The sequence below is a fragment of the Sorex araneus genome, chromosome 2 (assembly GCF_027595985.1).
Source record: "Sorex araneus isolate mSorAra2 chromosome 2, mSorAra2.pri, whole genome shotgun sequence".
NCBI lineage: Eukaryota > Metazoa > Chordata > Mammalia > Eulipotyphla > Soricidae > Sorex > Sorex araneus.
This window is the reverse complement of record NC_073303.1, coordinates 294,142,480-294,155,180: the sequence shown is the minus strand read 5'-3', so window position 1 is coordinate 294,155,180 and position 12,701 is coordinate 294,142,480. Positions and strand designations below refer to the sequence as shown.

Genomic DNA, 12,701 nt, shown 5'->3' with positions numbered 1-12,701 from the left:
ATATGTGTATATATATAATCTCCAAATTCCCTCCCTGGGCCACTGCACCAGACCCGAATCTTGGATAATAACTGGTGGTCACCAGGAAGGTTTCCGTGTGATTCCTTTTTTCCTCTGCAATCTTTCACTTTTTTCCCAGACACTTAAGCACCATGGTTTATAATACTGTTAATGATAAGGTCTCCCGGGTAACCCCATCCCTCACCTCACTTTCTTCCCAGCATCCACTTCCCTTCACCACTGCCTCAGTGTCCCCCTCCCCTCGGCGCTCCCCAGACTTTAACCCTCCCCCTTCCCTCCCCTGTGGTATCTTCCTACCAAAGACCAGTTAGCAGTTGCGGTTGCCTGTGGGTATTTATCGTTACCCTACTACATTCCTTCTATCCCAAATATGAGAGAGATCATTCTGTGCCTGTCCCTCTCCCTGCTCCGCAGGCCACTTCCTAGACCCGTCCACGTGGCAGTCAACTTCCTCTTACGGCTGAGTAATGGCCCGCTGCCCCTGTGTGTCCCTTTACCCAGTCATCTGTTCCTCGACACCTGGCTGTTTCTCCCACATTCACCTCTCCTACAAATCTCCCGAGAATCACGTTTCTTGGGAAGAGATTACGCTAATCTTCTTGATCCCTAGAGCAGCACTTTGGCTCACCTTCCCTTCACCCTCCCCCCCAAAAGAAATTTCAGATCACTAATTATGAGAAGGGCCTCCAAGGTTAAAGGGGGACACAGGAGAGAGGGAGCTCTGAGGGGGAGGGCTAGGGTGAGAGAAACACCCGTTCCAGGCCACCTGCGCTAAGGGGGAGAAGGACACAACTGCCCTTCGTGGGGAAACAGGAAACAGGAGTGCACACTCAGCATGACACAGGCACGGGGCAGGACTTCTGCTCAGTGTCCCTTATAGCTCCCGGACTAACTCCATGTGCTAGTGACAAGAGTGTCAGCCTGGGCTTGATGCACCTGAACACCCAGAGAACAGAGGGGAGGGGGAGTTGGAGGGGGGGAGGGGAGAGAGGAGAGAGAGAGAGAATGAGAGAGGGGAGAGAAAGAGAAAGAGAGAGGAGAGAGAAGAGAGTGAGAGAGGAGAGAGAAAGAGAAAGAGAGAGGAGAAAGAGAGAGGATGAGAGAGGAGAGAGAGAAAGAGAGAGAGAAGAGAGAGAGCAAGAGCCCACCTGCCATATTCACTGGGGGGCTCTGCCTGGCCTTTGCTAACATCTTCAGTTCTGTCTCTTAGATTGAGTTGGGGTCACAAGCAGTGGTGCTGGGAAGCCGGAGGGAGGGGGTCCCCGGGGAGCAGGATGGAGCTCAGACCTCCCACGTATCAAGTAGCCACACACCGGGCCATCTCTACTTTATTCATTCAATTATTGGTTTGTTTGGGGTCTTTTTGTTGTTGGTTTTTTTGGGGGTCACACCTAAAAATAATGCTCAGGGGTTACTCCTGGCTCTGCACTCAAGAATCACTCCTGGCTGGCCCGGGGGACCACATGGGATGCAGGGATAGAAGCTGGGTCGGCCACGTGCAAGGCAATTGATCGCCTTAGCCGCTGTACTGTTGCTTTGGCCCCCAATGGCTCCACTATAAAGAACAGAAACACAAATTCCGGCCAATCAGAAAAGGACTCAATGGCCTCACCCTGTCCCCCTCACACTGGACACAGAAGCCAACTGGGCCCAGAGCTGCCCACCGCAGTGCCTTCCAATGCCTGGGAGGGTCATCATGCCTCCAAATTCAACCAATTCTTTTTTTTTTTTTTTTGCTTTTTTTTTTTGGGGGGGGGGGTGTCACATTGGCGATGCACAGGGGTTACTCCTGACTCTGCACTCAGGAATCACTCCTGGCGGTACTCAGGGAACTATATGGGATGCTGGGAATCGAACCCGGGTTGGCCGGATGCAAAGCAAATGCCCTACCTGCTGTGCTATCGCGCCAGCCCCCAATTCAACCAATTCTTCTAGCCTCTGATCAACCCCCCTGAAGTCTTCCCTGATCTCAAAGGCGGAAGCCCCGTCTCCTCCTCATTCATTTCTACAGCCATGGAACCACGGTCCTCTGTGTACCAGTCCACTGGCCGAGGCTTCTAGTGGCCCGCCCAGCAGCAGCTCATCCATCCTTATCTCATACCAAGCCTCTTTGCTCAGGTACATGCATATTATCTTGGGAAGTGTGTAAGTGTGTGTGGGATCAAAACTGCATCCAGCCTGGGGGCGTGAGGGGCTGGGGCTGCTGGCTCGGTGGCACAGTGCCTGGCTGGCAGCACAGAGGCTGTGGGTTCCATCCTCGATGCTGCCCACGGACGCTGATGTGCACCAAGCACGGTCCTGGTGGCAGCTGGAGATTCCCAAGCATCAGACGCCTGTGCTCCCTCGACCACCACAAAGGAAAAAAAAAGAACTCCCTGAGGCCAGGAGTTTGACCCCACCCCCGCCCCCACACCACAAGTACACACAAACCACACAGCTCAAAGGCAAGCACCCCATACACCACACATAAAGCATCACAACCAAGCCCGTCACGGCAACATCACTCCAGGGAAGGAAGCGAGGAAATGGGAATACACAGGGCCTGGGAAGATAGCACAGGGGCGGAGGTGACAGCCTTGCCGCGGCCACCCCAGCACTGCATATAGTACCCAGAGCTCTGTGCCAGGAGTGGTCCCTGAGCCCTGCCAGGTGTGGCCTCCATCCCACTCGGAGAAAAAAAAGTACAGATGACATCTTAAACCAAGCTTCCTACACAGTTCTGCACCTCCACGTGCTCAGCGGCAGGGACAGGCAGTACCTGAAAACCCCACTTAACTCACAGGAATGGGGGGAGGGCACAGACGCTGCCTGAGAGATGCCCACCTCACATCAGCCTAGAAGGGGGCTTGGGCCCCACGGGAGAACAGAGCCACAGAAGGCAACCCTGTTAGTACCTCGGGATTCAGGGATTCCGCTCAGTGGCACCTGGAGTGTGACCACAGCCTCGAGGAAGAGTCTTAAACACAGGCTGGGTGTGAAAAGGCATCACGGGCACTTACGCTCTGGCTGAGCACTGGGGGGAGATGACAGACATCTGAAGATGCGGCGGACGCAGGCAGCCTTTCCAAAGAGCACCCCCAAAGGAAGATGCGGGAGGGTGGGGAGATAATAATTCAGCAGCTTACGGCACTTGCTTTGCACCCCGCCAACCCAGGATCAATTCCTGGCTCCATGGAGGGTGCCCAGAGCGCAGAGCCAGGGGTAAGCCCTGAGCACCGCTGGGTGCAGCCCCAAAACAAAACCGAAAGATGCAGTGACCATACAAAGAAACATCCCTGCATGACAGGTCCAAGCCCTCTCGTCAAGTGGATGTGTCCATCAGAGGCGAACGGCGCAGTGGAAAGCCCCGTTTCCCTATGAAGCATCACAGAGGGCTTCTTGTCCTTTGCTACCAAGAGGGATTCTTTTTTTTCTTCTAGTTTCTGATGGGTCACAGGCATACCTGGCACCCGGAGGCACCTGACCCAGATTTCTGTCTCTGATGACTGACACGCTCATGATCATGGGGCACAAAACTGTCATCTCTATCCAGTTAGCTGTGTCTATTAAAAAAAAAAAAAAAGGATTCTTATAAAGCGGTCTGCTTCCAACGGCTTCAATCTGCTTTTTATTTATTTATGTTTACTTTGGACTCTCCCCTCCAGCCCTTCCCATCATTGTCGTGACGGCCGGGCGCTGCTTACAAACCTGATTGGGGTGTTTGTACAATTGGTTTGGTTTGGCTGGAGTGTTTGGGGGCCACACCCAGCAGTGCTCCGGGCTTACTCCTGGCTCTGTGCTCAGGAATCACCCCTGGCATGGCTCGGGGGACCACATGCAGAGTTGGGGCTCTAATCATGCAAAGCCGAGTCCCGGGGCCCCTATCCTGTCTCTCCGGCCCCGCCTTGCAGTTTTTAAGCTGGGGCGCTCGCCGGAGGCCTCTTATCAGGTCCTGGCACCTGCACACTGGCCCGCGGGGCTCCCCGAGGCCTGGGGTCTGCACAGAAGCACTCTCAGGCTGAGGCCCAGAGATGCGGCATGTGATCAGGGCCGTGGTGGGGTTCGCTCACGTGCATCAGGGGTCCAACTCCCTGATGAGTGGGCACAAACATCTTTCAAGTCTTAGCCCTCGCTTGGCTTGCATTCCTTTTTATGGTGCTCACCCCTTTTTCTGGCTGTGGCATAGCCAGAAACTGTTTGTGTGCCTAGGGAGGGGAGACAGCAGAGTTTCCTGGGCATGTGGGACGCCAGATACTGAACAAGTGACCTTATGTGTGTAAGGCAAGTGCTCTGGTCACTGTACTCTAGGAGTCACACCGTGTGTGTGTGTGTGTGTGTGTGTGTGTGTGTGTGTCTGTGTGTGTCTGTGTCTATGTGTGGTGCCAGGGATCAAAACTAAGGCCTTATAAATGCAAGGCATGTACTCGACTCAAGCTATACTCTCAGCACTTCAAATGACTAAGTTTTATACCATCTCTGAACCAGAAAATTGTCTGTCATCTTGCTGGCTCCTTTTATTACAAAATATTAACCTGTGAAGACAAGGGCAGGAAAAACGTATCCAAGACATTTCCATTTTTTTGACAGATAAAGAGCCAAGAAGATCCTAAGTGTATGTAAACTTTAAAAAACACCCAATAGTGATGCATTTATTTGACTAGAGAGGTGGCATAAGCCTATGAGTATACTGTTTGGGACAAACTGAGCAAAAAAAAAAAAAAAACAAAACAAAACACTGTGAAACACAATAGCTGCAGAGAAAATTTAAAAAAGGATCCTGATGGCACAAGACAACTGTAAAAAAAATAAAAAAAAAACAGGAAGATAGGACTGAGTTTAATAGCTGAAGAACTAAGCAAGGCTAACGGAAATGAAAGCCACGCGGGTGGGCAAAACAGTCTCCCAGCAGCATCTGCTTCCTGTATCTAGGGCTCAGCCGAGTAGGGCTGGCTCCAGGCTCCGTCATTTACAGGACAAGAGGCACAACACAGCATCTGCCGGGGCGTTTGCCCTGCACAGGGCCAACCCGGGCTCGATCCCCGGCATCCCATATGGTCCCTGCCAGCACTGCCAGGAGTAATTCCTCAGTGCAGTAGTCCCTGAGCAACACAGGTGCGACCAAAAAAGCCAAATAACAAAGAGATAGATAAAGACCCATGCATCTGTCTCCAGTCCTCCTCCATGAGCAGAAGAAAGCGTGCTAAGCCTCTCATGTCAGTACCCCCGTCCAACTGGACAGAGACCCTCTCCCCAGCAATGTCACAGAACCCCACGTGGCACTTCCCACAGTGCAACCGTTTCTTGCTCTGCAAGGCTTCCTCAGCAAGACGGCTCACTCAGAGGGGGTGGGGGTGGGGTGTCCCTTTCCTGCATGTTCTAGAACCCTTTCCTTCCACCCCCTGCCCCATGTTCTGAACTCATTTCGCCTGGATGAACTTCAAGGTCACCACGGTCCAAATCAAACGTTCTGCTGTCCCGAGTCTCCGACTCCTCCCATCTGTCCTCCGACCGTCTGCAATTCTTAGCACCACCTCGAGGTACCACACAAGCTTTCCTCGAGGTCCTTCCAGGGACGCCCCTGCATCTCTCCCTCTCCTCACTGCCACGGCCGGACACAGCCCATCCTCTCTCACAGGGCTGGCAAAGATGCCGCCTGACCGTATTTCCCTTTCTCTCAGTCTCTCCCACCCCCACCCCCACAGCCGCACTCTACTGGTTTTTTTCCACCCTGCCTCAAAGCACGTCTTCCTAAGATAAAAACTGAGCCTCATTAGCATCCAGGAAACAGAAATTAAAACTACAGAGAGCTATCTGATACATCCATCTGCAAGGCTAACATCAGAATGACAACCCCAAACCAAAATGATAACCCCAAATGAAAATTATAAACCCCAGTACAGGCAAAAATGCTGAGAAGGGGTTGGAGCAATAGCACAGTTGGTAGGGCGTTTGCCTTGCACGTGGCCGACCCAGGTTCAATTCCCAGCATCCCATATGGTCCCCTGAGCACCGACAGGGGTGATTCCTAAGTGCAAAGCCGGGAGTAACCCCTGTGCATCGCTGGGTGTGACCCAATGAAGTGGACCGCAGAAATAGTTCCATGGGAAGGGTGCTCGCTTTGCATGCTGCAGACCCAAACTCAATTCCCAGCATCACATGGGTCCCCTGAGCCTTGCTTGGCATGATCTCTGTGTGCAAAGCCAGGAGAAAGCTCTGAGAACCATTGGGTGCACGCCCTCTGCACAAGAGAGAGAGAGAGAGAGAGAGAGAGAGAGAGAGAGAGAGAGAGAATGGAAATTTTTTGTGGGATTAAACATTCACTCATCATATGACACAGCTATTACACTCCCAGGCATTTATTCAGAGAAGTGAAACCTTATGTTCACACAAAATCCCGACAGAGATGTTCAAACCCCAAACAAAGATGTGTAATGGCCATGACCAAGACATAACTCCTGTCAGACATCAAACGAATGGTTCAACTAGGATTTATCTACAACACGGAAAACTACTCGTCATAAAATGAAAGGACTGTTCATACATGCCACAGACTGTTCATACATGCCACATCTCCTAAGCTCAGTCTTAGGAGAGACAAAAATTATAGGGAGGGAGACCAGACTGACGCTTGCCAGAGTTCGGAGAGCCAGGGCCAGACTGTCGTAGCAGGAGAGATCCTAGAGAAGTGGCTTTCTGTTTGGGTGGTGAGGGTCAACCCATGGGGAAAGATGCAGGAAGCTGCATACAATACATGTGAGTATGCACATATGAAAACCGTGGTCTGAATAAGGTGGACAGGCTGGATCCATGGCAATCAAGACTCAATACTCTTGTTTGTTTGTTTTTGGGCCACACCTGGCAAGCTCAAGGCTCCCTCCTGGCTCTGCACTCAGGGGTCACTCCTGGAAGGGCTCTGGGGACTGTCTGTGGTGCTGAGGCTCAAAGCTGTGCCAGTTGCATGCAGGGAACGTGCCCTACCAACCCCACTATCTCTTCTGCCACAATCAATAGGCTTTTGTGACACTGTACTGTTGTACTGTAGTTATACAAATTATGCAAAATCTTACCACCAGAGGAAAAGATAGATAAAGTAGAGATGGTCTTTTTCTGCACTATTTTTAACACCTACACATGGAGCTGTGCAGTTAACAGCATAAAAAAAAAAAATTCTTTTTTTCTTTTCAAAAGACCAACAATGCCACACAGTTCCATAGTGACAGGAGTCCAAGTTTCAACACAGGACACGCTCTGCTCTCACACCCACCTCACTCCCAGTGTTTCTCAACCTCTTCCAGACCACGGCCCCCTTCCAAGCCTGTCTCCTTTCTCTGTCCTGCCATCCGATTGTCCGACTGTCCCCATTAGTTGTGCCCCCCAGTTGAGAACCCCCCCTCCCACCCACTACCTGCCAGCTCTAAGAGCCAACACTTCCCAAACAGACCGGGTACGGCAGGCAGCATTTTCTCAGCTCAGTTCATTCTCCATGACTGATCCTGAGAGTTAAGACTCAAACCCAGTCTCGGGGCTGGAGCGATAGCACAGCGGGTAGGGCATTTGCCTTGCACTCGGCCGACCCGAGTTCAATTCCCAGCATCCCATATGGTCCCCAGAACACCGCCAGGAGTAATTCCTGAGTGCAGAGCCAGGAGTAACCCCTGAGCATTGCTGGGTGTAACCCAAAAAGCCAAAAAAAAAGAGAGTCCACTGGTCTTGGGACCAGAGATATAGTACAGTGGACAGGGCACTTGCCTTGCAGGTGACCAACATGGGTCCAAGCCCTACCACCCCACGTGGTTCCCTAAGCCCTCCAGGAGTGATCCCTGAACACAAAGGTACGAGCAAGCCCTGAGCACTGCTGGGTGTGCACTATCCCTCCCCCCTAAATCAAAAAGCTCCACCGGTAAACACCATTTGATTCCTAAACCAGGAAGGCCACAGAAGTGGCCTGCAGACACCCAGGCTAATCATCCTCAAGTCCCACTCTGCTGCAGCCACCCTACGGCCTTTCCCAGGCTCCAGTGCCAGGCGCTCAGAAAGGGCATCACTAGATGTGTAATTAATCTGCGGGCCAGACACAAGGGCGCAAAGAAGTTACAAAACTGGCACCTTAAGAATTTGAGTCTGATTACATTAAATCTGTGTTTCTCCAAAGTTAAGCCTGAAGAGACAAAAGCATTCTTTAATACCGAGCTAGGTCAGAATACTCCCACGAGGGAGAAAGTGCTGACTCATCAGACAACGGCGTCCCCACCGCAGAGGCTAACGAGACTCCAGCCCCAGTGGCAAGAGTTCTCAGGCTTTCTCAGACCAGATACGAGAACCCCGACCTCAGTTTCCTCACGAGCTTCAGATGAGTCACCCTCTAGGTTCCTTAATGGCTATTTTGCCATTCAGGAGAAAGTACGATGCTTATTCCTCAAAAAGAGCACATTTCCTTCTGTCTTAAAGGTCTGCGAAGGGAGGGTCGGGGAGAAAGCTCGATGCGTGGGCTAGAGCGTGAGCTGCGCATGCAAGAAGCCCCAGCACCACTCTCTGGTCCCCCGAGTTAGGGGAGCAGCCTCTGAGCACCAACGACGGAAAACATACAGAAACGGGGGACTAAGGCTCACGCACCAGCTCAGCCTTTTCTACAAGCAAGAAACCAAGTGTTTCATCCTGAGCATTGCCCCACATGTCAAGTGTGACCCAACTGCACAGCTCTGGATAGGGCCAACCCCAGCAAGCACCTAGTCAAGAATGCCATCCTTGGTCACTGCATCCACAGCAATGGGAAGGCGCAGACGAAGAAAAATCATTTTTTTAAATGTGTATTGGGGGCTGGAGTGATAGCACAACGGGTAGGGCATTTGCCTTGCACACGGCCAACCCGGATTTGATTCCCAGCATCCCAGATGGTCCCCTGAGCCCCACCAGGAGCAATTCCTGAGTGCAGAGCCAGGAGTAACCCCTGTACACCGCCAGGTGTGACCCAAAAAGTAAAAAAAAAAATTTAAAAAAATGTGTATTGGGGTCACAGATAGTAGAGTCGGTAGGGTGTTCGCCTTGCACCTGCTGGACCTGAGTATGATCCCCAAAATCCTATGTGGTCTCCCACACCCTGCCAGAAAGCATCTCTGAGCGAGGGGCCAGGAGTAAGCCCTGAGCACCGCCAGTGTGGCTGCCTCCCTACCCCCCACCAAAAAACTAATAATCATTAAAAAAGTAAACTAAGTGAAATATGTATTCGTTCTCCCGGAGGAAATTAGATGATTAGGGGAGGAGGGGAACTCCTAAGCAGCAGTGCACAGGGATCACTGCAGACGGTGCTCAGGGGCTCTCCAGGGCCAGGGAATGAAGCTGGGCTCCTCCTGTGTGCAAAGTCTGGGCCCTGTGCCACAGTATCCGCCTGCCCCTCAAGGCTCATCGGCGCTCGTGGGTTTACTTGCAAAACACTGACTGAGCCAGAGCCATTAGCACAGCATTTGCCTTGCTTATGGCTGACTTGGGTTCAATCCCTGACATCCCACAATTCCCTAGGCACCGCCAGGCGTGATCCCTGAGTACAGAGCCAGGAGTAGGCACTGAGCACTGCAGGGTTTGCCTCCCACCCACCCACCTCCCAAAAAAATACTGATTATACTATCAACAACTGATTATACTATCAACAACTCTTCCAGCAGTCTCTGAAATTCGAATGATTCTCTCCAAAGGATTTGCATTTTACTTTATTTTTGTGGGCAAGTCTGGCAGTGCTCAGGAGTGACTCCTGCAACTACAGGAAGCCTGGGAAGAGCACGTGGTGCCGGGGCATGAAACGGGTGCTGCCACATGCCAAGTGCATACGCCAGGCCTCAGCCATCTCTCCAGCCAGGATTTATATTTCATTTGGTTATTTGGCTGGGCAGGGGAGGAACCACACCCAGAGGTACTCAGGGCTCACTCCTGGCTCTGTGCTCAGGGATCACTCCTGGTGGGGCTTAAGGGAAGACCAGGTGCATGCCGAAAGATGGAAGCAGGCTCAGTCATGTGCAAGGTAAGTGTCCAAACCTCTGCCAGATCTCACCAGAAAAATTTTAGTTTTTTGTTTGAGTATGGGAATGATGTTTAATGATTTAAACATATGCCCTCTGCTCCCTCCCCAAATTTCCCCCCAAAAAATCCCAATTTTCTTCTTCTTCTTTTTTTTTTTTTTTTCTTTTTGGGTCACACCTAGCAATACACAGGGGTTATTCCTGGCTCTGCACTCAGGAATTACTCCTGGTGGTGCTCAGGAGACCATATGGGATACTGGAAATCGAACCCGGGTTGGCTGCGTGCAAGGCAAACGCCCTACCCGCTGTGCTATCACTCCAGCCCCAAATCCCAATTTTCTTAAGCAAAGTCTTTTCAGAAGGCCTCATAGGAGGGTGTGAGTGGAACAGAATACAAAAGGAAGAAGTAGGTGAGAGGCTGAACACTCATCAGTCCTCTCCATCAGAAGCCATAAATACAGGAGTGACTTAACGCTAACAAAGAAACCTTGAAAGTTGGGGCTAAAGTGATAGTACAGCAGGTAGGGCGTTTGCCTTGCACACAGCCGACCCAGGTTCAATTCCCAGCATCCCATATGGTTCCCCGAGCACTGCTAGGAGTAATTCCTCAGTGCATGAGCCAGGAGTAACCCCTGTGCATCATTGGGTGTGATCCAAAAAGCAAAAAAAAAAGAAAAAAAAAAACCTTGAAAGTTATGTAGCATAGGACTGCAGAGAAAAAACAAGGGTTAAGGCGCTTGCAATGGACATGGCCAACCCTGATTCAATCCTGGACTCCAAATATGATCCACCCAGCACCACAGGAGTGAGTCATGAGCACAGAGCCATGAGTAAGCCCTGGGCGCTGCTAGGTGTGCAGCCTCCCCACCATACAACACACAAAAATGATGCAGCACAGGGCTAGCAGGCGGGTCTCTGGAGGCAGGGGAAGGGCCTCCAGAAAGGAAACACTGACCGGTAGAGTCCTCTTGTATCTGGAGTCCTGGCCATCTCTGTGCTGCCCGGAAGTGCTGGCTGTGTCCCTGGAGTCTCTGTAGCCAGGACTGGGGATGATGTACTCCTTCCCTATGTCAATATCCTTCATCGCCTCTCAGCCGAGTGCCAGGGTGCAGGGACTCTCGGCTTCGCAGGAAAGCTTCTGAAACAAGAGATTCAGCGTGAGCAGGTGTCTCCTGAACCGTGCTCCATCCCTCAGACCCAGAAGTGCTCTAAAACATGGAAAAGAGATACAAGCAAGAACTCCTGGTTTCCACGCTGAAATCTATCCAAACTGTTTTCAAGTGCCATTTGGCTTTTGTAGCTCCTGGCTTTGGGGTGGCACTGCAGTTGGAACCCAGAGCCCGTGGCCCCTGCTTCTGTTTCACTGTTTAAAGAGGGGGGGGCGGAATTTTCACTATAATAGAATCTCTTTCCAGCCCCAAAGAGAAAAGAAACATATTGATAAAGGGACACATGTCTTCTTCAGTGACATTCAAACCTGAAATACAGAGCATTTAGATTTATTATTATTATTATTTTGCTTTTTGGGTCACACTCGGCATTGCACAGGGGTACTCCTGGCTCTGCACTCAGGAATTACTCCTGGTTTGCTGGGGGACCATATGGAATGCTGGGAATCGAACCCAGGGCAGCCACGTGCAAGGCAAATGCCCTACCCGCTGCGCTATCACTCCAGCCCCTAGATATATTATTTTTTAAAGGCTTTCTAGGAATGACTTAAATTTGTTCCAAGCATTACAAACTCCACAAATCAATTTTAAACTGAAAAAATAATTCCTCTTACTAAATTTTACTGAACAAAAATTTACAAAATTCTCATTCTGCCAATGATCTCTCCTCTCTGCATTTTTATACTTATGGATTAAGGTTATTTTCAAACTCCATGAAGTTACATAGCTAAAGTGAAAAAGTGTTTCATCTGAACTTCACCTTGACTCAAAAATAAATTCCCCTTGGGAGAGACTGAAAGTGTACTTAAAGTATCCTAAAATTAATAGTTGCACCACTCTGCAACTATTCTAACAAATCATTGAAGTCGGATCACTGTGAAAGAGAATTTCATGGTTGATTATATCTCAATAAAGCTGCTTAAAGAAACAAATGGGAGAGAAGTCAAGTCCAAGGCCAAAAGGCACTGGCCTTGCACAGAGATGACTGCATCTGGATCCCAGCACCACACATGTACCCAAGCACCTTCATGTATGATCCCTGAGCACAGAGCCAGCATGAAGTCCTGAGTACTACTGGGTGTGACACCCAAACCGAAACAAATACATACATAAAATATATAACCAAGTTTGGGGATGTGACACACACGGGGTCAAGCGTACAAATTATATGCATGAAGCCCTAAATTCAATTACTGATCCCAGGTACCATCTGGCCCTAATTAAAAAATAATAACAAAAGCCCTTTTTTTTTTTTTTTGCTTTTTGGGTCACACCTGGCAACGCACAGTGGTTACTCCTGGCTCTGCACTCAGGAATTACCCCTGGCTGTGCTCAGGGGACCATATGGGATGCTGGGATTTGAACCCGGGTCGGCCGCATGCAAGGCAAACGCCCTACCCGCTGTGCTATCTCTCCAGCCCCAACAAAAGCCCATTTTATTTAAAGGGGGGTAGGGCTGTTCTACTGATTCCTAGCTAGCACCCACCTAAAACTTTTTCTAACCCTTGGCATGCCTGGCTAA

General features: G+C 50.6%; 1 protein-coding gene across 4 annotated transcripts in view; it reads right to left on the bottom strand.

Annotated features, from left to right (window-relative positions):
* The window catches only part of ABCC5 (ATP binding cassette subfamily C member 5), a 106,606-nt gene that overhangs the window by 90,929 nt on the left and 2,976 nt on the right, over window positions 1-12,701 (bottom strand). For 2 of the 4 annotated variants that reach the window (XM_004603068.2, XM_055129719.1), the window contains exon 2: window positions 10,966-11,148. In XM_004603068.2, the coding sequence (XP_004603125.1) occupies window positions 10,966-11,094 (129 nt within the window). In that variant the 5' untranslated portion in view covers window positions 11,095-11,148. Of the gene's footprint in view, window positions 1-10,965; window positions 11,149-12,701 lie in introns of those variants that run through there. The other 2 variants (XM_055129720.1, XM_055129721.1) reach the window with 2 other exon arrangements.